The sequence below is a fragment of the Protopterus annectens genome, chromosome 1.part1 (assembly GCF_019279795.1).
Source record: "Protopterus annectens isolate FY-2018-M chromosome 1.part1, PAN1.0, whole genome shotgun sequence".
NCBI lineage: Eukaryota > Metazoa > Chordata > Ceratodontiformes > Protopteridae > Protopterus > Protopterus annectens.
The window spans coordinates 315252866-315279153 of NC_056726.1; the positions used below are offsets into that span (position 1 = coordinate 315252866).

At 35.5% G+C, this 26288-nt stretch overlaps 1 protein-coding gene across 1 annotated transcript in view; it reads right to left on the reverse strand.

Annotated features, from left to right (window-relative positions):
* ST8SIA3 (ST8 alpha-N-acetyl-neuraminide alpha-2,8-sialyltransferase 3) overlaps positions 1 to 26288 on the reverse strand; it is a 335179-nt gene that overhangs the window by 73761 nt on the left and 235130 nt on the right. The window contains exon 3 of the mRNA XM_044074883.1: positions 356 to 913. Coding sequence (XP_043930818.1) covers positions 356 to 913 — 558 coding nt within the window. The remainder of the gene's footprint in view (positions 1 to 355; positions 914 to 26288) is intronic.

Sequence of the window (26288 nt, forward strand, 5' to 3'; positions counted from 1 at the left end):
CACACACACACACACACACACACACTGAGATTGCACTACAGCAGGGAAAGGTAAAAACACCAGTTCTTCTGTACCGCAACCTCAATTAATTACTGTTTTCAGCCTTTTCTATTTGATGTTAGGCTGTTCAGCATTTACACCATTTGACATTTTCAATATATCCCATTAAATTAAGTCAAAAATATGTTTACAAGCAGCTATTATAAAAAAAAAAAAAAAAACTTTACACATTACAAATATAACTAACAACAATGTGAACTTTTTAGTCCATGAATCGCTATAGTATACAATGAACATAATATATACTGAAAACAGTTTGTTGATTACTTAACTAAAAAGCTTTAAAAAAACTAACCTGTTGACATGCTGCATTATGTTCCCTGGCCAAGCCAGTTGCACTTTTGTTTGTCCTTTATGTTCTACAAAAAAGTCAACTAATGTCCTTGTAACAGTGGCTGACGTATGGAAGAAGAAAGCAGGTATCCAAAGAATTGCTCCATCAAGCTTCTTTAGACTCAGAAAAAAATTATTGCGATCTTGAATGGTTAAAAGATTGTTGTAATACTTCTCTAGAATGCTCGGGTTGAATGTTGTCAGGTTGGTCTTTCTTCCCACATCTTTATGGAATGCCTCAGTTGGAGCAAAGTTGCAACGGAAAACAAAATCAGACTTATCTATTTCAGGTCCACACTGACTTCCTGTTAAGATCCCACTGTTTCCAACAACAGCACAGATATTGTAGTGCTTATTTGTAATTGGCGATACATCTGGAAGTAAAGACCTGAAATTATTGCTAATAGAGAAAACATATTTATGGCTGGAGTAATCGTAGTGCATCAGCTGTCCAACTCGAACACTGCTCTTGGTTAATGAAAAATTCTTGACAACATCAACATTTTGAAGAATTTCTTCTCTGTAAAATAATCAGAAAAAATATTTTACTCAAGCTGCTGAGACAGTGAGGTTTTTCCTCAATCTGTTCAGGTGACAACATTTTCTTGGTAAATATTTGCTTTTGTATCATGTACATGATATGGTCTTACTTAGGAAGAGGAACACTAAAATATCATGCCCTACATGCAGCACAAAATGATTTTTTTAGAGTCCACAAGATCTGTCCAGTGGCTCCTCCTTCCTGCACCACACTGACCCATTCATTCCTCCAATGGGGCAATAGCATTCTGGCCCATTCATTCCTTTGTGGATGCAGCAGTTGGATGATAGATAGCAGGCCAGTCTGCTAATCCTGCAGACTGCCCTACCTTGACTCTACTGGCAGCTTTCATGATCCAAAATAGTTGCTTTCAGAAGGTGCATGTGTGCTACCGCACATGTCCAACCTCCCAGATTAGCAACTCACCACTGTGCAGTGCGGGCATGCTAGGTTCCTTGCTATAAGCAATACATAAGCACTCCAGCATATACTGCCAATGCAACAGTTGGAGTTTCCTTCCCCCCACCCTTGATGAGTGAGCTGGATTTGCCTTCTCACTCTCATCTTCCCTCAGTTGATCCTTCAAGCACCTCTGCCACCAGTTGAACATGGATCGTTTCGGGTATAATCAGGACTTTATCCCTCCGCAACATGAGGCGAGGTAAAAGTTTTATTTTTTCCCAGAAATTATTTTTATTTATTTTTATGAGTAAGTAAAAAGAAAAATAAATCTCTTAAAAATAAATAAATAAAAATAAAAAAATAATAATATGAATGCAACAAACAATAGAAAAAAGGAATAAAACTAAGCATGGTATTTACAACTTAAAATATATGTGAACAGCAAAAAAAAAAAAGCTGTAGCACACTGTTAAATTCACACTGGAAGGAATGCCTTATGAACCCTATATAATATAAAACTATGGCAGATATAACATACCTACAAACAAAAATCTGGAAACATATTGAAACATATTCAGGACAGAAAAAGTCATTATTTGTTGGTGAACAGATGAAATAAACACTTCCATGCAATATACTAATTGTGCTGTTGTTTTTTTGAACATTGGTGATAGTCTATAATTTAGTAGATCTAGAAAAGACTTCCACATACCTCCCACTTCATCACCACAACTGCTTCTCTCCTTCAGACACTCCAGTCCTGCTTACTTTACTGCTTTCTCAACCACAGCTATCAAAAACCTCCTTCTTAAGCATAAATCAACCACTTTAGCAGCTGACAATCTTCCAGCCACATTTATATAACTAGCTGCTGATGCCCTAGCAGTCCTAGTCTCCATACTCACTAACAGGTCCATAAGTGAATCCCAAGTCCCAAAATCTGGAAGTAAAGTTACATATTACCTCTTCATACAGGTGGCAAGTCTAACAATTTTAGTAACTTTGAGCCAATTCCCATACTATCTCCACTATCAATGATTTTGGAAAGATGTGTTCACTCACAATTGTTAAGGTACCTTTTATACCAAAACCTGCTCTCTAGGTTGGTTCACCATAACCACAGCACAGCAACTGCCTAAGTATCTTTTCTTAAATACCATCAGTCTACACCATAATAACAATTTTTTGCTTTCTACTACCTTTCTTAATCTCTCAAAGGAATTTGACATGGTATCTCATTCTAAACTACTCCACAGGCTCCACAACTCTAAACATCTCTGCTAACACTATCATGCTCTTCCATGGCTACCTAAGTAACAGAATGCAATATGTCAAGTAACAAATGTCATTTTCTTCTCTCAAGGCTTTATACTGGGCCCATTGCTGTTTACTATATAGTTAATGATCTGCACACTGTTTCTGGCCCCTCCTCACATATTTAGTATGCAGATGACCCCACCATTGTTTGCTATCCTCATTTGATTAATGAACTACATGCCAAACCCAGGAATCATACTCCTCAATCAAACACTGGCCACAGCAGCATGACCTAATACTCAGTGCTAAAAAGACAAAAAGTCATGCTCTTCCTACCTAGACCTAGACCTGTCACACATATATTGATTTTCCATTATCTGTTTCAACAATATTATCCTGGATATTGTCTCAAATGCCAAATGCTGTGGAGTTGCCCTAGACAATAAATTAAAATTTGACCTTTGTGTATCTAATCTCATAAAAACACTCATCAAAAATGAGGTGCCTTATACAGAATCAAAAACCATCCCTCAGAACATGCCCATGAGGCTACAGCCAATGATTTCATCCTAACCAGTCTACTCTATGCTGCCCCAATCTATATTAACTATGACACACTCAACAAAGACTAGCACAGTGCTACAACAAAGTAGATAAATTTGCCTCCAATTTCCCTAGCAGAACTCACCACTGCATTGCTCTTCATAAAACAACTGGATAGAATTTCCCAGCTATTTTCAATACACCCAAATGAAAGCAGCCCACTCTATTGATCACCAACCATCCACATGTCCTTCCTTAATCTCACAGATAAAAATCTACTGTTCCACAACAGAACTATACACTAAAGACAAATATCTTGCCTACCAGGACAAGGCCTCAAATGCACAGTATGAAACCTTGTACTCATGTCATGTGGCCAAGCTCTAGAACCAGTTGCTATCTGATCTCAGGCAACCTTAAATCCTAAACAGTTTCAAGACATACTGTATCGCTACACTCATCTTCTTAACTCTAAATCCTGCTCTAGATCCTCCTCTCCTCTCCTAGTTAATCAATTGCTCCTTGTAGTACCTCCTTCTCGCAAACTGCAGAGTTTCTCCTCTCATCAGCAATGCTAGAATTTTACTCTTTTTATAACTGCTGAAGTGAGTCTTTAACCCTTTCCCTTCTGTAACCTTGATCATGCAGATTAATAATGCAATCCTCCTTTTACACTCAATCCTCTAGACTTTACCACATTTTAGTATGGACCTCTGTCAGCTTTTAGATCTTGATCTCTTTCTCTTCTTGTGCTTCCCTTCCCACTCTTCTAAAAGTGTACACCCTAACTACTTCCTCTCCAGTGATCTCCCTTTTATTACTTTTCCTTTTTTGATAACTGCTTCTTGTCATATTCACCTAGATGCCTTGTCTATGTTGAATCTGTAATCACTATATTTCAAATATTGTTTGCACTTGCAAAGAGTCTGCTATAATCTCTTTGTATGCCTTTCTCTTACTAAAAGTGTTTTTGGAGCTTTTATCCCGAGGTATCCACAGACAAGGTATCTTGCATGACCTAGTCAAAATTTCCAGGTAACCAAATGGAAATAAATAAACATACACATTACTATAGTGCATAACTGCAAATTGCCACGTTAGGTAAAAGTGCATTAAATTCATGATTCATGTTATTTATGTATGTATGTATGTATTTATTTATTTATTTTATTTAACATTTGTTGTCTGGGAAAGTCCGACTAGGTTCCGCAGATCCTGTTTACAGCGGAGGCCCAGGGAGAAATGCTCCAGAAGCATGTCTTTAGAATGATCATTTTTTATGATATTATCATCATGTTATCATTTAGGGTTGACCAGACTCTGTGTACATGAGGACAATACCTGAAAATAGGCTGAATATCTGCATTAGATGCAATACAATTACATGCTGGTGATGTTCAGAGAAAAAAAAAACTACAGCTATTTTAGAAATAATTAAATTTGCATTGTTTTATATCATGTATTGAGTAAAACAGATTTTTTTACCAATGCTAAATGGGGATAAAAAATATTACACTACATTAAATATTTTTAGAATGTAATATAATAAATTCTCTAAATAGAAGACTGTTGTGCTTTCAGATTAAACCTAAGACTCAAGCAGTACATTTTGGAAATTTGTTTGGAGGACATGAGTGCATTTACTTAGTTGAAAATTAGAACATTTTTAACATATATAAAAGATGGTAAAGTTTGATTTTGATGTTCTCCAAATAATGTTTACTGTCATAATGCATCCACAATGTAAGTGACAAAACTGAATTATTTCAATTGCAGATTTAAAATCAGAGTAGAAAATGTCCCAAAATTATTTGGATATATGATGGAGCTTGTGAAAGGTGAAAACAAGTTTAACAAATGTGAATTTACTCAACTAAAATGTTGTTGTCTATGAAATGCAGTGGTGTTTGCATTTAAATGTTAATATTTCAGTTCAAAGTATTGCCCGAGGGAAGTCTGTTTTTTCTTGTTATGCAGCATGTACATAACTCTGTATAGCAATCTAGCTCTAAAAATAAGATAATAAACACAAATATCAAATAGCTAACCCCCCCTTTCCCTCAGACTGTTTGGCAATAAACATTTTCTAGTAAGAGATCCTAACAGATTTAAGTGACTGTTTACGTTTATTTACTTCCAAATGAGCCAGCTTGAAATGAGGGAATAAATGGACACAGATGTAAAATGGAAAAAGTGACACAGGAAATGTTCATTTTCACAATACATAATTTAGAAATCAAAGAGGATGTCACAGGAGATCACCTTTGTAAGCCCCGATGTATGCAATTCCAAAATTGTACAGTCTTGTGAGAATAGTGGTTGACATGGTTTTGACAACAGAATATGAAAAGATATTTGAACTGTTTTAAATGTTATATGCCTTAGATCCAGTGGGTTGAAAATGGGGGAATTATTGCACAGAAGAAAGATGAATTATTTGGTTGGACTGTGTTTGCAGTTAAGTATGTATGGTGTGCAAAACTCTTGGGATGTCCAAAGTGGGATGGTGAAAGTAGATATTAATACGGTCAACAAAAACTATTATGGGAAATGTAATCCCTAATACTTCTGGAAATGCGATGAAAGATTTATGTCTTCAACACAGGAATAGAGGTTCAATGTAGATACTAAATAAGTAAGGTGAAAGGGGGCATCATGTGTGGGTGCCATTTTTAATGTGAATGAGAACAAGTAAACAACCATTGATACAAAGTTTAACAAATGGATGTGTGTACAGACTTTTGATAGGCTTAATAAAAACTGACAAAGTCACATGTATGCATCATGGCAAAGGGTAAAAAGCAATCAACTCAATTAAAAAACTTTGGTGCGTCAACTGCTGGCCCACAAATATGCAGCATCTGATTTTTTTTTGAGTAAGAGAATATGAAGTAACTGTTTGACAAAATATTGTGAAGTCTTATTTAAAATATGATGAGGTATAAGATAGGGTATTTTTAAATGGTTTAACAAAGTACAGACATATATGTACTACAGCTGCCTACATGTCTGCAGTTAGAAGGATGTAAGAAATTTGTGCTTATCTGGGGTATAAAGACAGCGATCTGAAATGTCATTATTTTTGTATATAATTGAAGATCTCGAGTATGATTTTGCTTATTTATGAATTTCTTTGTGAAACGTATCCATATGAGCATTGTTGTTCTTCTGTGACCAAATAGAAAACAATTTTTCACTAGAGAGAAAGGCTTATAAGAGTGAGTGTTTAAAACACGAGTCACAAACTCCCAGCCTCTGAGCCAGACATGGCACTGGAAAACATCTTGCATGGCCTGCAGAATGATTTTGCCATTATATGGTACTCTGCTCCTCTAATGCTAATTTTGCTTCAGAACTGAACTGCAAGCATTAAAAGCCAACAGTGATCACTTTGATTTGGATTTTTCCTTCCAGAGTACTATGGTAGCTTTTTTTAAATATTCTTTTTTATTGTTTTATGGCAGCAGCAGCAGCATTAGGAAGCAATGCATGCCAGTGTTACATTGCAGCAAATGTGCACCTTTCAGTTCAAAGTAAGGCAAGCATATGCTGAGCTACAGCTAAAATACTTTTAAGTTAAGAAGGCACTCTGAAGATAATAATTCAATAATTATGAATTTATTACAGTTAGCAGTATTTGCCTTAAATTGTCAATATAATTTCTTTTTAAATTCAGCATATTCTGACATTAGAGAATATTTTTTTTAATTTAGCATATTCTGACATTAGAGAACAATAAAATGGATGTTTACAAAAAACAACTTGAATGCAACTAGACATTTACAGAATATAATGATTATAAAGTGGCTATAATGGGTACAAGACAGTCCGTGCATGAAACTGACTGACTGCCCTCTTGGCTTGGCAGTACTATTGGTGTTTATGTAAAGCAATTTCAGAGACATGACTGTGGCCATTTTTGTTATTTTTATTTGATTATAATTATATATCTGAAGTGAACACAGCACATTAATTGTCTATGGTGGGTATAAGACAGACTGTTCATGAAAGTGTCTGGCCCTTTGGCTTGACCAGGCTACCAGTATTTTTGTAAGCTGGAAAGCAAGTTGGAATGCATTACTATGTCCATTATTTTTGTTTAATCATAATCACATATCTGAATTGTATACAGAGTATAAAGTGGCTATAATGGTTAAAGGGCAGTCTGTGCATGCGAATGAGTGATCCCTTGGCTTGTCAGGGTTACTAGTGTTTATGTGAAGGAAATGTTAGTACATTACTCTGGCCATTATTTTTATTCAATCACAATCAGACATCTGAAGTGTGCACAGATTATAAAGTGGCTATGCTGGGTACCAGAGAATATGTGCATGAAAGCCTCTGACCCTTCATTAGCAGAACTTCAAAGTGCTTATGTAATGCAAGGTGGACATGGCCTTGGAAAACATTTTGCATTGCCTGCATAATGGCATTGCCATTGTATGGCACTTGCGTCTTCCAATGCTAAGTTTGCTACAGAACTGAACTGCAAGTATTAAAAGCCTACAATGATCACTTTGGTTTGGCTTCAACCTTTAGAGTACAGTGACCATTACTATTATTATTATTATTAGTAGTAGTAGTAGTATTACTATTATTATTAATAATTATTAATATTATTATCATTATTATTATTATGTATTTGTTTATTTTTATCCACAACCAGCCATTAGAAGTGTACACAGACTATAAAATGACTACAGTGGGTACTTGTCAGTCTGTATAAAAGTGAATTGACCCCTTATATGTCTTGCTTTGGGTACCAGTAACCTTTCTTTTTTGTTTATCAGTGGTTATTGATTAAGTGCACTCAACCTCATTTAGCCATCGAGTCATTTGAGTCTTAGATGAGTGGTTTAAGATGTAGTGAACTTGTGGTAAAGGAATAGAAATGATAAAATCTTTGAAATTGTGGGGCTGTCTAAAAAGGGTGTACTGTCTTAATCTGGTACTTTTCCATTATCGGGGCAACAGTTGGAATTAAATACATTAAGTATAAGCTCGTTGTGTCAATTGTCAGGCTTTCCTATTTGAAGTCGTTAGTAAGTTTTTCCACGTCGGCCATTTATTCCAGATTTGGTGGAGGGAGCACTTCATATCCTTTGATTACACATTTTAGAGATGGCAGGTTGAAGACTACGGTGCTACCACTACCATGGCGGCTAGACGGCACTTTGAACACAAATGCTGGTGAACGGGCTACAGCTGTGATATTTCTTAACTGTACAGATCTTTGCAAAATGTCCAGATTTTTGCCTCATGCTTTTGGTCCTTTTTTCCATTAAACTGTGTTTTTCTGGCAAACCGTTGGCAAGTTATTAAAATTTGAAATCACTAAAATAATGACAAACATTTGACTTTCACACTCTAGAAGCTTCTGAAAAGTCTTTTTAACACAAAACCTGTTATCTGTAGCTATATAACTATCCCTACTTGTCATCCTTTATCAGTATCTTTGGGTTTAACAAGTTGGGTGTTATGTTTAAATAGAGCAGGAGATATGCTGAGCGGCTTATCCGGAGTTCATTTCTGAAATATTTGCAGCAGCATCCAGTTAAACGAGTGGCACCATCTGTGTTTCTTTTATTGTGCAGGTGGCTGTCATGCAATGTTACTTGAATTTTTTATTAATTTATTACATACCTCACAAGCAGAAACAATCTACTGTTTAACTCAAAAACAGTTGAGGTACTTCATAACATTGGTATTAACACTGTCACAGCAACTCTTTGAAAGCATCAGCTTCAAAAAGAAATGCTGATTCAAGATTCCAAACAAAACCGCTTCACGGATAACAGGTGTGCGAGGATTCCGAGCAGCATCTGCCACAGAAATCACAAAATGATGAGGAACAAACCAAAAAATATGAGGTACAAATCTGGGCACTGCACAAAAATCTGGACAGTTAAGAAGGAGAATTGGTTTTCAGACCAGCTATTACTACCTATACAAGCAGCTGTGTGATGATTAAAACCACCATCTACCACATTAATAGTATTGCCCCGATAATGGAAAAGTACCCTTAATCTTGCTTTACATTTTGGAAAAATTGTTTGAAATCATATCATTAGAATGTGTAATGTGGCTGTATTTGGACAATGTTTGTAAGTTATTATGATAGGATTTAGGTCCACATTGAGTACGTGACTATCATGCTTGCCTGAAATTGAAATTTTTCTCAGCTTGCAATTCAATACCTTGTGTCACAATCTGTTCATCATAGTTATTCCAGAGACCTTTTTTTCCTAGAATTTCAGTACTATCAGTTAGTTCATTTTCCTTGTTTATTCTTTACTTCTTAAGACAATATGCTTGGCTGATAAGAAGCCTTCTTAGCTCAGCTGTTAAGGTGCCCCCCCAAGTGAACATCCAGTTTGATTTGAGAAGAGTTCAGATTATTAAATATTTTGTAAAACCAGGATCTTACACTATTCGCAACTTGTTAGTTGTTTAATAACCTAGTATTCAAAGCCCATTTCCAGATATTGGCAATTTTTTGTTTTGATAAATTAACAGAATTTTTAATGACAGAAAAAATTCTGAATGATCAGAAAAAATACCATGAATCAACAGTAGTATGTTGTGTCTTGAGGAAATTCCAACAGGTTTCAGGATTCCACATAAAAATCAAATGGGGAATCATAACTTGTGTAGAAGTGACAAAAAATGTCAGTTAGAATTGCTGTTCAGCAATCTAGAATGAGTAACACAAGACTCCTGAAATGCATTACTATCAGCTTTCTTCTACTTTGATGATGAATCAAGGTCACAGTGTACTGAGACCCCTAGCAGTGACAGAACGCTGCAGCCTACATTGCCCATGAAAGTGACTTATTTTATAGGACTACATGGTAGTTCTCCGATTAGAGAACAGTGCTGACATAATACACTTATTGGTTGTGCTCATACACTAGAAATATGACATGGAAGTAAATGTTATGAATTATATATTAACTTCATAATGCAATATGTCAGCCATACCTCGTAACCTTTTACTGCAAGAAATCCAGACAAAGCCCATCAAAATGGGGGGACAAAGGCACAAAAATATGGACATATTTTAAATATTGCTCTTATAAACTTGCTAGAGTAACATTTGTTTTAACATACATTTTCTGAAGGATTTGGAGTCTGAAACTCAAATGTGTGTCATTATTTAGTGACATCAGTCCTCAGATCATCCCAATGATTTGCCAGAAAACCACAAATTGTATGAGGAACAGATCAAAGATATCAGCCAAAAATTTGGACAGTTGAGAGGTATGATGTCAGCTGAGTAGTATGTTATTACTAAATTCTCTTTCTAAAATCCAGTACTAATTTGAAGTTAAATATTAAATTTCAAGTGACTTTATTTAATTGTATTCTTTACATCTAACATACCATAGCCTCTTGAGTGAGGATTTGAAATAAAGAACATCCTGTTTTGTCTGTGTGATGTCCTACCATGTGAAATAACTGTATTTTTACACTGTTTTTCTGTCAGGATTTTGACATTCCAAACTTAATTAGTGAATTGCCCTTTTTTATTTACTTTATTCTACCACATTCATAAGATAATAGGTGAATGATAATGACAAAGCTCTCCCTGGATGCCTTCAAATACCTCAGCTGCTGCTTCCTAATGAGGTCAAATGTAGGTCTAATGTACAAAATTCTGAAGATCACATCTGGCTCTTGAGTAGCCAAGGTGACTATGGTGTAACTGTGTTATCCCTCTGAGTGCACCACCTCCTGCTAATGCCCAAGCTAGCAGCAGTAGTAGTCTCCATTTGCATGAACATCCAGACTTACCATTAGATGTCAGACTAAACAATTGACAAAAGTTAAAAATGTGGATCAGTTCTGAATACTAGACAGTATATAGGTTTATATGTAGTTACTAGACCTGTGATTCAGAAGCCTACCACAATTTATTTTCTCAGAGCACAGTCTAGTTTAGTCATTTGCCTAGAGTTACACAGTAGGCAAATGGAGACTGAGGTAATAAAATTGTGGACTATAGGGAACAGCTAATTATCACACAAAAGAATGGTGAAAAGGATTCCAAAAGCACAAATAACCATAAGTAAGGAATCCAGAGGGTCAACCCAAGAAACAGAAATCCAACAACAGCTTTTGCAACAAACTGTTTATTCACAAAAAGCCTCCACACACTTGAATGGTAATGAAAAGTTGAACACAATATGCAAATCTTGCAATTTTGTACTTGCAAAAAGCTGGAACTTCATCAGAACTGCTGACATTCAATTACAATCCAGATTTTAAAGCAGTGACTTTTGCAAAAAGGCCTTCAGTTAATCTTTCATTTTCTTCTTCATACACATTATAACCAGTCCCTGTGTGTGTGTGTACTCGTAGTTGTTCCTTTTCCAAGGCCAGCATGCCTCATGATCTGTCTTCAGACAACTATCGCTGTTAACTAGTGCCTTGACAAGCTAAGCTTCTTCTTGTCCTGTATTTTGGTACAAATTTCAATTAGCTGTAGCCAGTGCCTCTTACAGCACTGGCTTGGAATATGTACCAAAATACAGGACAAGAAGAAGCTTAGCTTGTCACGACACTAGTTAATGGTGATAGTTGTCTGAAGACTGGTCATGAGGCATGCTGGCACTGGAGAAGGAGCAACTATGAGTACACTCACAGGGAATGGTTACAGAGTGTATGAAGATGAGAATGAAAGATTAAATGAAGGCCTTCATGCAAAAGTCACTGCGAGCAACACAGTTATTCATTGTGCAGCACTGACACAGTTTTCTACTCCTAGCCCTCCACAGAATAGCTGCTTTTTGTTAGTCTTACAGCAAAATCTGGTCCATCTAGCCCACTCCCCACTAGTTACTACAGTATATACCTGCCATAATGAAATGACAGTTGTCCACCATTTCTTAAGCCAGCCTGATTGACATGGGCATCCTGAGGCAATGATGCAATTGCCTCATGTATAGTGACAACCAGTTACTCCTAAAACAAACAAATACAACATGTGAGAGATGTATCTATAATACGAATTTGGAACAAACCAGATATCAAACAGGTTGTCAGCATACACACACACTTCACCGCTGGCACATAACAAGCTCACAACACACAAACTCACATACACAAAGGTACTCGCTAGAAGCCTACCTAAAGATCAGAGACCTCCCAAGCGCAAACCTACTGCACACACTGCAGACCCAACAGAATTCACTACACATAATAATACACACAACAGTGTCTCAGCCAATAAGCCCCTAAGGCAAACCACCTGAAAACAAAATGTCTTAGTCATAGATGACTTCATAGTGAGACACACAGATGTCCCCCTCACCAGGCTGGACAAGGAGAAGATCACGGTCAACTACCTGTCAGGTGCCAGGATACATCAGATCATGCATGCACTCAAGTCTCTCAACAAGAAGTACCTTTATGACTCTGTCATACTCCACATTGGAGTGAATGACTTGAGACGTACTTCACTGGACTATATGAAGAGAGACATAACTGAGCTCTCAGACTATGTGTCCCAGGCAGGTATGTCCCTAGCCCTAAGCAGCATTCTTCCTTCACTCACAATGATCCCTCAATATAAACAAAAAATTAGTGACTTCAACAATTGGCTTTAGCTTCTGGTGTCAATCCAGGGGGAATCCAGTATCTGTCAGCCTGGGAAGATATGATCAACATGCCATGCTGCTTTACCAGAAATGGTCATCACTTGTCACCTACTGGCTTTTAGTTACTGGCAAAGGTACTTGCCTCTCCCATAGTGCCTTTTTAGGTAATGTCATAACAACAAAATTCCCGACATAAACAAATCCACTAGAGACAAACTCAAGGTTATGCTGCTTAATGCTAGATGTCTAAATTGGAAACTGTACTCAGTTGAAGCACTCCTTACCTTGGAAGATGTCAATGTCAGAGCAATCACAGAGACATGGTATAAGGCAGCAGAGAGCACCTTGGCCATGCAAGGCTGCAATGCCTTCTACATGTTCAGACCTCAAAACGAGCATGAAAGAATGAACGGCGGAGGTGTATCCATCTTCATTAAAGACAAATATACTTCAAGACTGGTAAAACAGTACAACTCCCTGGAGCTACTCCAAGTCCAACTAACTGTAGGTAAACACCTCTTCCGTATCATTATTAGCTATAGGATCCCCACTATGAACCATGAGAACCACTCTACTTACCTGGACCTACTTGAATCACTCACTATATAGCCAAACACCTTCATTATGGGTCATTTCACCTATCCTTCCATTGACTAGGAGTCATATATGAGCATAAACATGCTTGCTCTAAGGTTCCTGGACTTTGTTAATACAAATGCAATGGAACAGATCGTCTGCACCCCCATAAGGGGCTCAAATGTCCTAGACTTAGTACTCACCATTATAGGGGCTCTCTGCACTATTTTCTGTGTGTTCCTTTCACTGGTAAGGTTTTATCATAAATCAATCTCATTCGAAGTAATGATCATACCTGAGCCCCCCTCAAGAGTAAAAAGGATGACAAATTTCTCCAAAGCAAACTATAGCCTTGTAAGCAATTGCATAAATAGTTTCAAATCCCCTGCTACTACTGTCAACAATGACACCTATACAGAGGTGTACACAAATGCCCTCTGTAAACACCTATACAAATGTATAGACTCGGCTATACCTGAACGGATCAAAACAAGATCCTCACAAAAAAAAAAAAAAAAAAACACTCTGGTGGACATCAAGCATAAATAAGTTATACAACAAGATGTAACTGACTCAGCAGAGGAAGAACAACCTCCACATCTTGAACAAGCAAATTAGATATTCTGTAAAGTTCTCTAAAGCTAATTATGAAGCTAAACTACCATCCCTAGCTAATGATAATCACAAGGCTTTCTTTAGCTAAGTCAGAAATCTAAAAGGAAAGGCCCAGGTTTGTGCTGAACTAGTAGTGAGCAGTACCACTCATATTGACCCTGAGGACATTGCTAACCTGATAGCAGATAGATTTGGTGCAAACTTCACCCCGCTCTCCCTACCAGACATACCCCAAAGCATACTTGTCACCAGTCCTCTACCTAGTATCTCCAAAGAACAGGTCATAACAGCACTCTGCATGGCTAAAAACACAGCTTCTATGGGACCAGATAACATCCCAGGCTGCCTACTAAATGGTCTAAAACAGGACCTAGCAGAACCACTTGGCACTCTTTTCAACCACAGTCAAAGTACTGGTTTTGTCCCTGCAGAATGGAAAACAGCAACAGTAATTCCCTTGCACAAAGGGGGGCCATCAACTGACCCAGGAAACTATAGACCCATAAGCCTAACCAGCTTTATCTGTAAGACCATGGAGAGAATCATCATGGACCTTATCAACAAAGACATAGGTATCCTTCAAACTCTTGACCTGACCCAATTTGGCTTTGTTAAGGGTAGATCATGTTTATTAAACCTGGTGGACTTCTTCAAAAATGTCACCAAAGCCCTGAATAAAGGCAAAGCAGTTCATACAGCTTACCCTGCCTTAGCCAAGGCTTTTGACACAATCCTCCACTCAGGCATCATTGAGAAAGTCACTCAGCTGGGACTTAACCCATATGTCACCAGATGGGTAGCTAAATGGCTCACCGACAGAATGCATACTGTCAAAGTTGGGAATTCCACCTCTACCAGCAGACCAGTTAGCAGTGGTGTACCACAAGGATCTGTACTGAGACCCCTACTGCTTGGAATCTATTTCCAGCTGAAAATAGATGGCCTGTGGCTTAGTAAGTTCACCAGTGACTGCAAACTTGGTGCAATCATTGAGTCCCTCAACAATGTTGACATACTACAAAAAGAGCTTACACAGACAAATGACTGGTGTCAAAGCCATGGACTTAAACTAAATGCAAAAAAATGTGTTATCATCCCTTTTGACAAAGGGGACGTCCCTGCAAATTACAATGTTAACAGTACCCCCTTTAGCTCAAACCCTGTTGTGAGAGATTTGGGAATACAGGTTGATAACAACTTTAACTTTGATCACCATATGTCCACAGTGGTAAAGAAGGCCTTTTATGTTGCACATCTCATAAGTAAGGGCATCACATTCAGAGCTAAGGATGTTATAACTCCCCTGTACTCATCTCTCATCAGACCACTAATAGAGTGCAATGCTCCCCTCTGTATGTACCTCACCAGACACCTGCAGCAGCTGGAGAGACGTCAGAGGTTTCTCACCAAGAAAATTCAGGGCCTTCAACACATGACCTATATGGACAGATTGAAGGATCTGCCACTGTACTCTGTATCTTATAGGCTGCTGAGAGGCGACTTGCGCCTGACCTGCAGAGCAGTCTCGGACCCTCCCTAATGTAAATTCTGCACATCCACAAGTCAAATGGGACCAGATCCAATTGCTCTAGTGATCTTAACTTAGCTTGTGACATTAACAGGACATACTGAAAAGACAGAAATGTCTCCCAGAGATTCCCATTCTTTTGGAAGAAACTCCCAACTCATGTAAAACAGAGCTACTCAATTACCCTATTTAAGTGTAACTTAGACAACCGGATGGGATACCATAAATTTACCCCAGGGGGTATCACCTATGCTGTCTTGGATAAGGGCAGTCAATGCTGATCATAGGCTCGCACTGCAAATATAGACCATGAAACTTGGTCAATAAAGAAACAAGGGTATAACATGGATAGGCTTATAAGGGCCCTATGGCCAGTAGCCTACTAACCTCATATGAACCTATGAACCTATGAAAATTGGGGTTGTAATTGAATGTCAACAGTTCTGATGAAGTTCCAGCTTTTTGCAGTGACAAAAGTGCCTGATTTGTATATTGTGTTCAACTTTTCATTACTACTCGAGTGTGTGGATGTTTTTTTGTATATAAACGGTTTGCTGCAATACCTGTTTTCAGATTTCCATTTCTCGGGTTGACCCTCTGGATTCCTTATTTGTGGCTAATAACAGCTAATTATCACCTTGTATTGTTAGTCAGCAGCATTAATTACCCGCTGTATTAACTTGTGTATGCCTATTAAACTGCTCCACTCTACAGTTAAAATGTTAAGGTTCATCCGATTATATTGTTGCTATGCTAATGTGCTGCTTCCTGTGGCTTACAAGGTAGGCTAACTGAGTCTTGGTTGTTTAAGAGATTTGACAGTACATTTGGAAGTGAGTCCATTCTTTCAGAACTGATTTACACAGAATTAGTCTGTTGATAACTGAATGAGATGAACTTCCCTTTGCTAGTTAGAATGTGTGTTTTTTTGGGACTGAGAACTTGAAAAACACAATCATCTGAATGCAACTTTGGTGCTCTAACATAGGTACAGAATAATGTGGAAGCATCTTACATAGCCTCCAACTAAGAGCCATCTATAAAAAGCTGCCTGCTATCAATATATGCAGTAAGCATATTTACTGAGTAGGGACAAGTTGACATCCAAAATTGCCAACAATACTGGAGGACATTCATCTTGCAGAAGTTCAGCAGTTCTGGATAACTGGTATACTGCTCACTGTTAGCTCACTGAGTAAAGACTACAGAAGTCTATACATCTGGCTGGTGTGACAAGGACCATTGTTATGCTGTTAGTATTCATGAGATTATGATTGCAAAGGGTCAGTGCCTGCAGAAGGCCAACATTACTTAGGTGAATGTGACTATAATAACAGCAACAACAACAAAAGGAAGGCAGATGAACGAAACCACAAGACCAGTAAAACCAAAATCAGATATATTGTTCTCTCTCTCTCTCTCTAGCGCCTCGGCTTCAGTAAGCCTTCAAAGAGTAAACTATCACAGTTGTAAAACACTTTATATAATTACAACAATAAAACAATAATCAATTAAGACAATGAACAATTAAAAATTAATACACTTAGTTCAATTAATTAAATCAATTAAATCACACTCTTCCAACTGCACTCTGTATTCAATCCATTAGGTAACAAAGTGCCATATTTTAAAATAAAAACAGTTTCTTTACTTAAAAGTAACTTTTCAACCATATGACCATCTGATTCAGTACCAGCTACCTGTTGTAAAATAGTTGCTTGTAAGCCATCACTTAATCCATTGTGATGTTCACAAAAATGTAACGCTAATGGGCTCTCTACTTTTTTATTTCTTATGTCCCTTAAATGTTCAAGCAATCTGACTTTGAACATCCTTTTTGTTTGACCAATGTAGAACTTATTACATCCACATTTAATTGCATAAATTACCTTCTGAGTCCTACAATTATATAATCCATCAGGAGTAAACCTAACATTATTAATTCTGGTAAATACTCTATGTACATATGTACAACTACTACAGTTTCCACATGGAAACGTACCCAAATCAGAAATTTGATAATACATTTTACACTCTGGTTTAAAAAATTTTGTATGTACTACCATGTCTCTAATACTCCTACCTCTTTTATATGAAAAAATTATTTTTTTAACCATTAAATTATTTAATTCCTCAAAATTTTTTAAGAATTCCCAAAAGTGCAATATGCATTTTTTAATATGACTACTAAAAACATTATAAGTAGACACTAAAAAGATATTCCTATCAAAGTTGTTAATTCTATTTTCAGTGTAACATTTACCCTTATTTTTATAACAAGTATAACCAATATTTTGTCAATTATGTCTTAGTCCTACTACTTTCTGAATATCAGTTTCAAGCAATTTAACATCATACTTTCTTCTCAAAAACATATCTTTTGTTAATTGTATTTCCTTTAGGAATACATTATCGTTATTACATAAACGTGAAATCCTTAAAAATTCACCATATGGTAAGGACTTGAATAGTCTGGGTAGGGTGACAACTAATGGCTTTCAAAAAATCATGTGGCATGCCAAACTTTCTGTGTATGCTAATAACTATTGGTTGGCCACTTTTACCTAGTAGCCTAATATCCAGAAAATTAACTATATGTCTACATTGTAGCCCTTCAAAAGAAATATTAAACCTATTTTGCTGAATTTCCCTTACAAATTTATTTATATTATAGAAACCATCTTCACACAAAAAAATCAAATTGTCTATGTATCTATAGTACATTTTAACATATTTATGTACAAATTCATTCTTATAGATACATTCTTGTTCAACCAAGCCCATAAATACATTAGCATACATCGGTGTGAATGGAGCACCCATTGCTGTTCCCTGTATTTGATGAAAAATCATGTTATCAAAATAAAAATAATTATTTTCTAGGCAAAATTGAAGTAAATCAAGAACATAATGTGTAAAAGGATGGTCCCCCATACTTCTATATATTGCTTCCAAACCAAATTTGTGTTGGATACTGGTATAGAGACTCTTCACATCTAATGTGATCCAATACATATTTTTATTCCATGTTATAGACTTTATTTTGTTCAAAAAATCAAAAGAATCTCTTATATATGATGGAAGACAAATCACTTCCTTAAGTAGTACCTGATGTAATATAACTCCCAAGTTATGTAAAAAATATTTTCTGGCTGAAACAATTGGTCTACCCGGAGGTTTACTAAAGTTTTTATGAATTTTGGGTAGGCAATAAAAATATGCAGGACCTACATCAACTGATATTAACTTCTTTTTTACATCAAATTCAGTCCAATAACCCAACCGCAAGCCTTTAGAGATTAAGCTATTATAACATTCCTTCGCTTGTTCTATTACATCCTTTTGAACTATACAATATACAGATTCATCACTTAATAAATCTAAACACATCTTTAGATACTGTGTATGATGCATTATGACTATTTTATTGCCCTTATCAGAGGGCTTAACAACTAAATCACACTGTTTCAAAAATTGTATTAATTCCACCCATTCTTGTTTAGACAGATTATATTGAATCTTATTATAATCAAGATTTTTTAACAAATAATTCATCTCAAAATCCACCATAGCATGAAATTTTTTTATTCCTTCATGAAAAAATGGAGGCATGAAATTACTATCTGTACTTAAACAAGAGGTGTAGATGGGACAATATGCTTTTAGATTACTAACACAAGAAACGAAAGAATCACAAGACTCTATAGAATCACTATCAAAATCTACACTCTCAGTGTTAACATGCCCATTTTCGTCGCAAACTTTTTCACTGCGTATATTATTAAAATAGTACCATAAATGTAACTTCCTTACAAATCTAAATAATTCTACTTTACATTCATGTACTTTGGGCAATACTGTCGGCACAAATTTCAAATCACAATTCAATATAGACAAAATATTATCAGATACCTGGCAACCAGATTGATTAACCACAGTGTTTGTAATACAAATATCAGTACCATTTTGTTCTTTTATTGTCTCTCCATTGATGTTGCAGTCCTCCTCTCTGGTATTCCTGCTCTCCGTAACCTCTCTTTCGTTGTTGACCATAATCTCCGGTTGTACGAAACCGGTCAGGAAAGCGTTCATGAAAAAAATCTTGATTGGCAGGCGAGGGTAAATCGGGAAAGTCATTTAACTCAGGAGCACAGGGTTGTCTATCTGGCATCTGGTTAGACATATCAGCACTAGTAGTACTGATCCATCTGTTATTGTCTTTGTTTATGACATTAGGTAAACGTACAGACGAACGTGAGCATTGATTGGCTCTATACAGATATACGTTGCCTCTATCAAAATTGCGGAGGTCTCTTTGAATTTTGTGCATTTTTTGATCAATAATTCTCTTTTCCAACACAATAATCTTGTCTTGAATATCTCTAAGACAAGAATCCATTCTAGTTCTGTCTAGCAATGTAGCTAGATTGTTGCAAACCATATTAATGTCCTTTTTTAAATTCAGCAATTTTATATTGTCTATCTTCACTAATATTTTAATCCATTCCCTTGAGCAATGATGCACAGCAGATTCCCATTTATGTTGAAATGTTTTATCAGTAGGACAAGACACAATGAAGGGTTCAGATGGAAATTTGATAGCCCTTAAACCCCTAGGAATGATATCTAAATCTAGATATCTTTGTAGGCTATTGCAATTATAAAATGTGGCCGTTTCTTTATTCATCAGATTGGTTAATTTAGAGACCATAGTCTTTACCTCAGTAGGGAAATCCATGGAGCATTTGCCGATGTTAGCGAATGGATTGTTAACACGTTTGCTCCGTGTTTCTGCCAAAAACCGCTACCATGCTGGAATATCCCCACCACCATCTGCATTTGTAGTCCTTTCGGATCGATCAGTATTTCGGTCTGGATTTGTATTAAAGAAACCATCTAATGTTCGCTGAGAGGTACCACCATTGTCCTCTCTAAACATATGTGGAACATTTAAGGCAGGATCACTAGCCATGAAAAACGACTACAGCAACAACAACAAAAGAAAGGCAGATGAACGAAACCACAAGACCAGTAAAACCAAAATCAGATTTATTGTTCTCTCTCTCTCTCTCTCTAGCGCCTCGGCTTCAGTAAGCCTTCAAAGAGTAAACTATCACAGTTGTAAAACACTTTATATAATTACAACAATAAAACAATAATCAATTAAGACAATGAACAATTAAAAATTAATACACTTAGTTCAATTAATTAAATCAATTAAATCACACTCTTCCAACTGCACTCTGTATTCAATCCATTAGGTAACAAAGTGCCATATTTTAAAATAAAAACAGTTTCTTTACTTAAAAGTAACTTTTCAACCATATGACCATCTGATTCAGTACCAGCTACCTGTTGTAAAATAGTTGCTTGTAAGCTATCACTTAATCCATTGTGATGTTCACAAAAATGTAACGCTAATGGGCTCTCTACTTTTTTATTTCTTATGTCCCTTAAATGTTCAAGCAATCTGACTTTGAACATCCTTTTTGTTTGACCAATGTAGAACTTATTACATCCACATTTAATTGCATAAATTACCTTCTGAGTCCTACAATTATATAATCCATCAGGAGTAAACCTAACATTATTAATTCTGGTAAATACTCTATGTACATATGTACAACTACTACAGTTTCCACATGGAAACGTACCCAAAGCAGAAATTTGATAATACATTTTACACTCTGGTTTAAAAAATGTTGTATGTACTACCATGTCTCTAATACTCCTACCTCTTTTATATGAAAAAATTAATTTTTTAACCATTAAATTATTTAATTCCTCAAAATTTTTTAAGAATTCACAAAAGTGCAATATGCATTTTTTAATATGACTACTAAAAACATTATAAGTAGACACTAAAAAGATATTCCTATCAAAGTTGTTAATTCTATTTTCAGTATAACATTTACCCTTATTTTTATAACAAGTATAACCAGTATTTCGTAAATTATGTCTTAGTCCTACTACTTTCTGAATATCAGTTTCAAGCAATTTAACATCATACTTTCTTCTCAAAAACATATCTTTTGTTAATTGTATTTCCTTTAGGAATACATTATCGTCATTACATAAACGTGAAATCTTTAAAAATCCACCATATGGTAAGGATTGAATAGTCTGGGTAGGGTGACAACTAGTGGCTTTCAAAAAATCATGTGGCATGCCAAACTTTCTGTATATGCTAGTAACTATTGGTTGGCCACTTTTACCTAGTAGCCTAATATCCAGAAAATTAACTATATGTTCACATTGTAGCCCTTCAAAAGAAATATTAAACCTATTTTGCTGAATTTCCCTTACAAATTTATTTATATTATTGAAACCATCTTCACACAAAAAATCAAATTGTCTATGTATCTATAGTACATTTTAACATATTTATGTACAAATTCATTCTTATAGATACATTCTTGTTCAACCAAGCCCATCAATACATTAGCATACATCGGTGCGAATGGAGCACCCATTGCTGTTCCCTGTATTTGATGAAAAATCATGTTATCAAAATAAAAATAATTATTTAGGCAAAATTGAAGTAAATCAAGAACATAATGTGAAAAGGATGGTCCCCCATACTTCTATATATTGCTTCCAAACCAAATTTGTGTTGGATACTGGTATAGAGACTCTTCACATCTAATGTGATTAACACTATGGTTAATCTATCTGGTTGTCAGGTATCTGATAATATTTTGTCTATATTGAATTGTGGTTTGGAATTTGTGCCGACAGTATTGCCCAAAGTACATGAATGTAAAGTAGAATTATTTAGATTTGTAAGGAAGTTACATTTATGGTACTATTTTAATAATATACGCAGTGAAAAAGTTTGCGACGAAAATGGGCATGTTAACACTGAGAGTGTAGATTTTGATAGTGATTCTATAGAGTCTTGTGATTCTTTTGTTTCTTGTGTTAGTAATCTAAATGCATATTGTCCCATCGACACCTCTTGTTTAAGTACAGATAGTAATTTCATGCCTCCATTTTTTCATGAAGGAATAAAAAAATGTCATGCTATGGTGGATTTTGAGATGAATTATTTGTTAAAAAATCTTGATTATAATAAGATTCAATATAATCTGTCTAAACAAGAATGGGTAGAATTAATACAATTTTCGAAACAGTGTGATTTAATTGTTAAGCCCTCTGATAAGGGCAATAAAATAGTCATAATGCATCATACACAGTATCTAAAGATGTGTTTAGATTTATTAAGTGATGAATCTGTATATTGTATAGTTCAAAAGGATGTAATAGAACAAGCTAAGGAATGTTATAATAGCTTAATCTCTAAAGGCTTGCGGTTGGGTTATTGGACTGAATTTGATGTAAAAAAGAAGTTAATATCAGTTGATGTAGGTCCTGCATATTTTTATTGCCTACCCAAAATTCATAAAAAACTTTAGTAAACCTCCGGGTAGACCAATTGTTTCAGCCAGAAAATATTTTTTTTACATAACTTGGGAGTTATATTACATCAGGTACTACTTAAGGAAGTGGTTTGTCTTCCATCATAAATAAGAGATTCTTTTGATTTTTTGAACAAAATAAAGTCTATAACATGGAATAAAAATATGTATTGGATCACATTAGATGTGAAGAGTCTCTATACCAGTATCCAACACAAATTTGGTTTGGAAGCAATATATAGAAGTATGGGGGACCATCCTTTTTACACATTATGTTCTTGATTTAGTTCAATTTTGCCTAGAAAATAATTATTTTTATTTTGATAACATGATTTTTCATCAAATACAGTGAACAGCAATGGGTGCTCCATTCGCACCGATGTATGCTAATGTATTTATGGGCTTGGTTGAACAAGAATGTATCTATAAGAATGAATTTGTACATAAATATGTTAAAATGTACTATAGATACATAGACAATTTGATTTTTTTGTGTGAAGATGGGTTCAATAATATAAATACATTTGTAAGGGAAATTCAGCAAAATAGGTTTAATATTTCTTTTGACGGGCTACAATGTGGACATATAGTTAATTTTCTGGATATTAGGCTACTAGGTAAAAGTGGCCAACCAATAGTTACTAGCATACACAGAAAGTTTGGTATGCCACATGATTCTTTGAAAGCCACTAGTTGTCACCCTACCCAGACTATTCAATCCTTACCATATGGTGAATTTTTAAGGATTTCACGTTTATGTAATGATGATAATGTATTCCTAAAGGAAATATAATTAACAAAAGATGTGTTTTTGAGAAGAAAGTATGATGTTTAATTGCTTGAAACTGATATTCAGAAAGTAGTAGGACTAAAATATTGGTTATACTTGTTATAAAAATAAGGGTAAATGTTATACTGAAAATAGAATTAACAACTTTGATAGGAATATCTTTTTAGTGTCTACTTATAATGTTTTTAGTAGTCATATTAAAAAATGCATATTGCACTTTTGGGAATTCTTAAAAAATTTTGAGGAATTAAATAATTTAATGGTTAAAAAATAATTTTTTCATATAAAAGAGGTAGGAGTATTAGAGACATGGTAGTACATACAAAATTTTTTAAACCAGAGTGTAAAATGTATTATCAAATTTCTGATTTGGGTGCGTTTCCATGTGGAAACTGTAGTAGTTGTACATATGTACAGAGAGTATTTACCAGAATTAATAATGTTAGGTTTATTCCTGATGGATTATATAATTGTAGGACTCAGGAGGTAATTTATGCAATTAAATGTGGATGTAATAAGTTCTACATTGGTCAAACAAAAAGGATGTTCAAAGTCAGATTGCTTGAACATTTAAGGGACATAAGAAATAAAAAAGTAGAGAGCCCATAAGCGTTACATTTTTGTGAACATCACAATGGATTAAGTGATAGCTTACAAGCAACTATTTTACAACAGGTAGCTGGTACTGAATCAAATGGTCATATGGTTGAAAAGTTACTTTTAAGTAAAGAAACTGTTTTTATTTTAAAATATGGCACTTTGTTACCTAATGGATTGAATACAGAGTGCAGTTGGAAGAGTGTGATTTAATTGATTTAATTAATTGAACTAAGTGTATTAATTTTTAATTGTTCATTGTCTTAATTGATTATTGTTTTATTGTTGTAATTATATAAAGTGTTTTACAACTGTGATAGTTTACTCTTTGAAGGCTTACTGAAGCCGAGGTGCTAGAGAGAGAGAGAGAGAGAGAGAGAGAGAGAACAATAAATCTGATTTTGGTTTTACTGGTCTTGTGGTTTCGTTCATCTGCCTTCCTTTTGTTGTTGTTGCTGTAGTCGTTTTTCATGGCCAGTGATCCTGCCTTAAATGTTCCATGTATGTTTAGAGAGGACAATGGTGGTACCTCTCAGCGAACATTAGGTGGTTTCTTTAATATAAATCCAGACCGAAATACTGATCGATCTGAAAGGACTACAAATGCAGATGGTGGTGGGGATATTCCAGCATGGGAGCGGTTTTTGGCAGAAACATGAGCAAACTTGTTAACAATCCATTCGCTAACATCAGCAAACGCTCCATGGATTTCCCTACTGAGGTAAAGACTATGGTCTCTAAAATAACCAATCTGATGAATAAAGAAAAGGCCACATTTTATAATTGCAATAGTCTACAAAGATATCTAGATTTAGATATCATTCCTAGGGGTTTAAGGGCTATCAAATTTCCATCTGAACCCTTCATTGTGTCTTGTCCTACTGATAAAACATTTCAACATAAATGGGAATCTGCTGCGCATCAATGCTCAAGGGAATGGATTAAAATCTTAGTAGAGAGAGACAATATAAAATTGCTGAATTTAAAAAAGGACACTAATATGGTTTGCAACAATCTAGCTACATTGCTAGACAGAACTAGAATGGATTCTTGTCTTAGAGATATTCAAGACAAGATTATTGTGTTGGAAAAGAGAATTATTGATCAAAAAATGCACAAAATTCAAAGAGACCTCCGCGATTTTGATAGAGGCAATGTATATCTGTATAGAGCCAATCAACGCTCACGTTCATCTGTATGTTTACCTAATGTCATAAACAGAGACAATAACAGTCGGTACTACTAGTGCTGATATGTCTAACCAGACGCCAGATAGACAACCCTGTGCTCCTGAGTTAAATGACTTTCCCGATTTACCCTCGCCTGCTAATCAAGATTTTTTTCATGAACGCTTTCCTGACCGGTTTCGTACAACCGGAGATTATGGTCAACAACGAAAGAGAGGTTACGGAGAGCAGGAATACCAGAGAGGAGGACTGCAACATCAATGGAGAGACAATAAAAGAACAAAATGGTACTGATATTTGTATTACAAACACTGTGGTTAATCTATCTGGCTGTCAGGTATCTGATAATATTTTGTCTATTTTGAATTGTGGTTTGAAATTTGTGCCGACAGTATTGCCCAAAGTACATGAATGTAAAGTAGAATTATTTAGATTTGTAAGGAAGTTACATTTATGGTACTATTTTAATAATATACGCAGTGAAAAAGTTTGCGACGAAAATGGGCATGTTAACACTGAGAGTGTAGATTTTGATAGTGATTCTATAGAGTCTTGTGATTCTTTTGTTTCTTGTGTTAGTAATCTAAATGCATATTGTCCCATCGACACCTCTTGTTTAAGTACAGATAGTAATTTCATGCCTCCATTTTTTCATGAAGGAATAAAAAAATGTCATGCTATGGTGGATTTTGAGATGAATTATTTGTTAAAAAATCTTGATTATAATAAGATTCAATATAATCTGTCTAAACAAGAATGGGTGGAATTAATACAGTTTTCGAAACAGTGTGATTTAGTTGTTAAGCCCTCTGATAAGGACAATAAAATAGTCATAATGCATC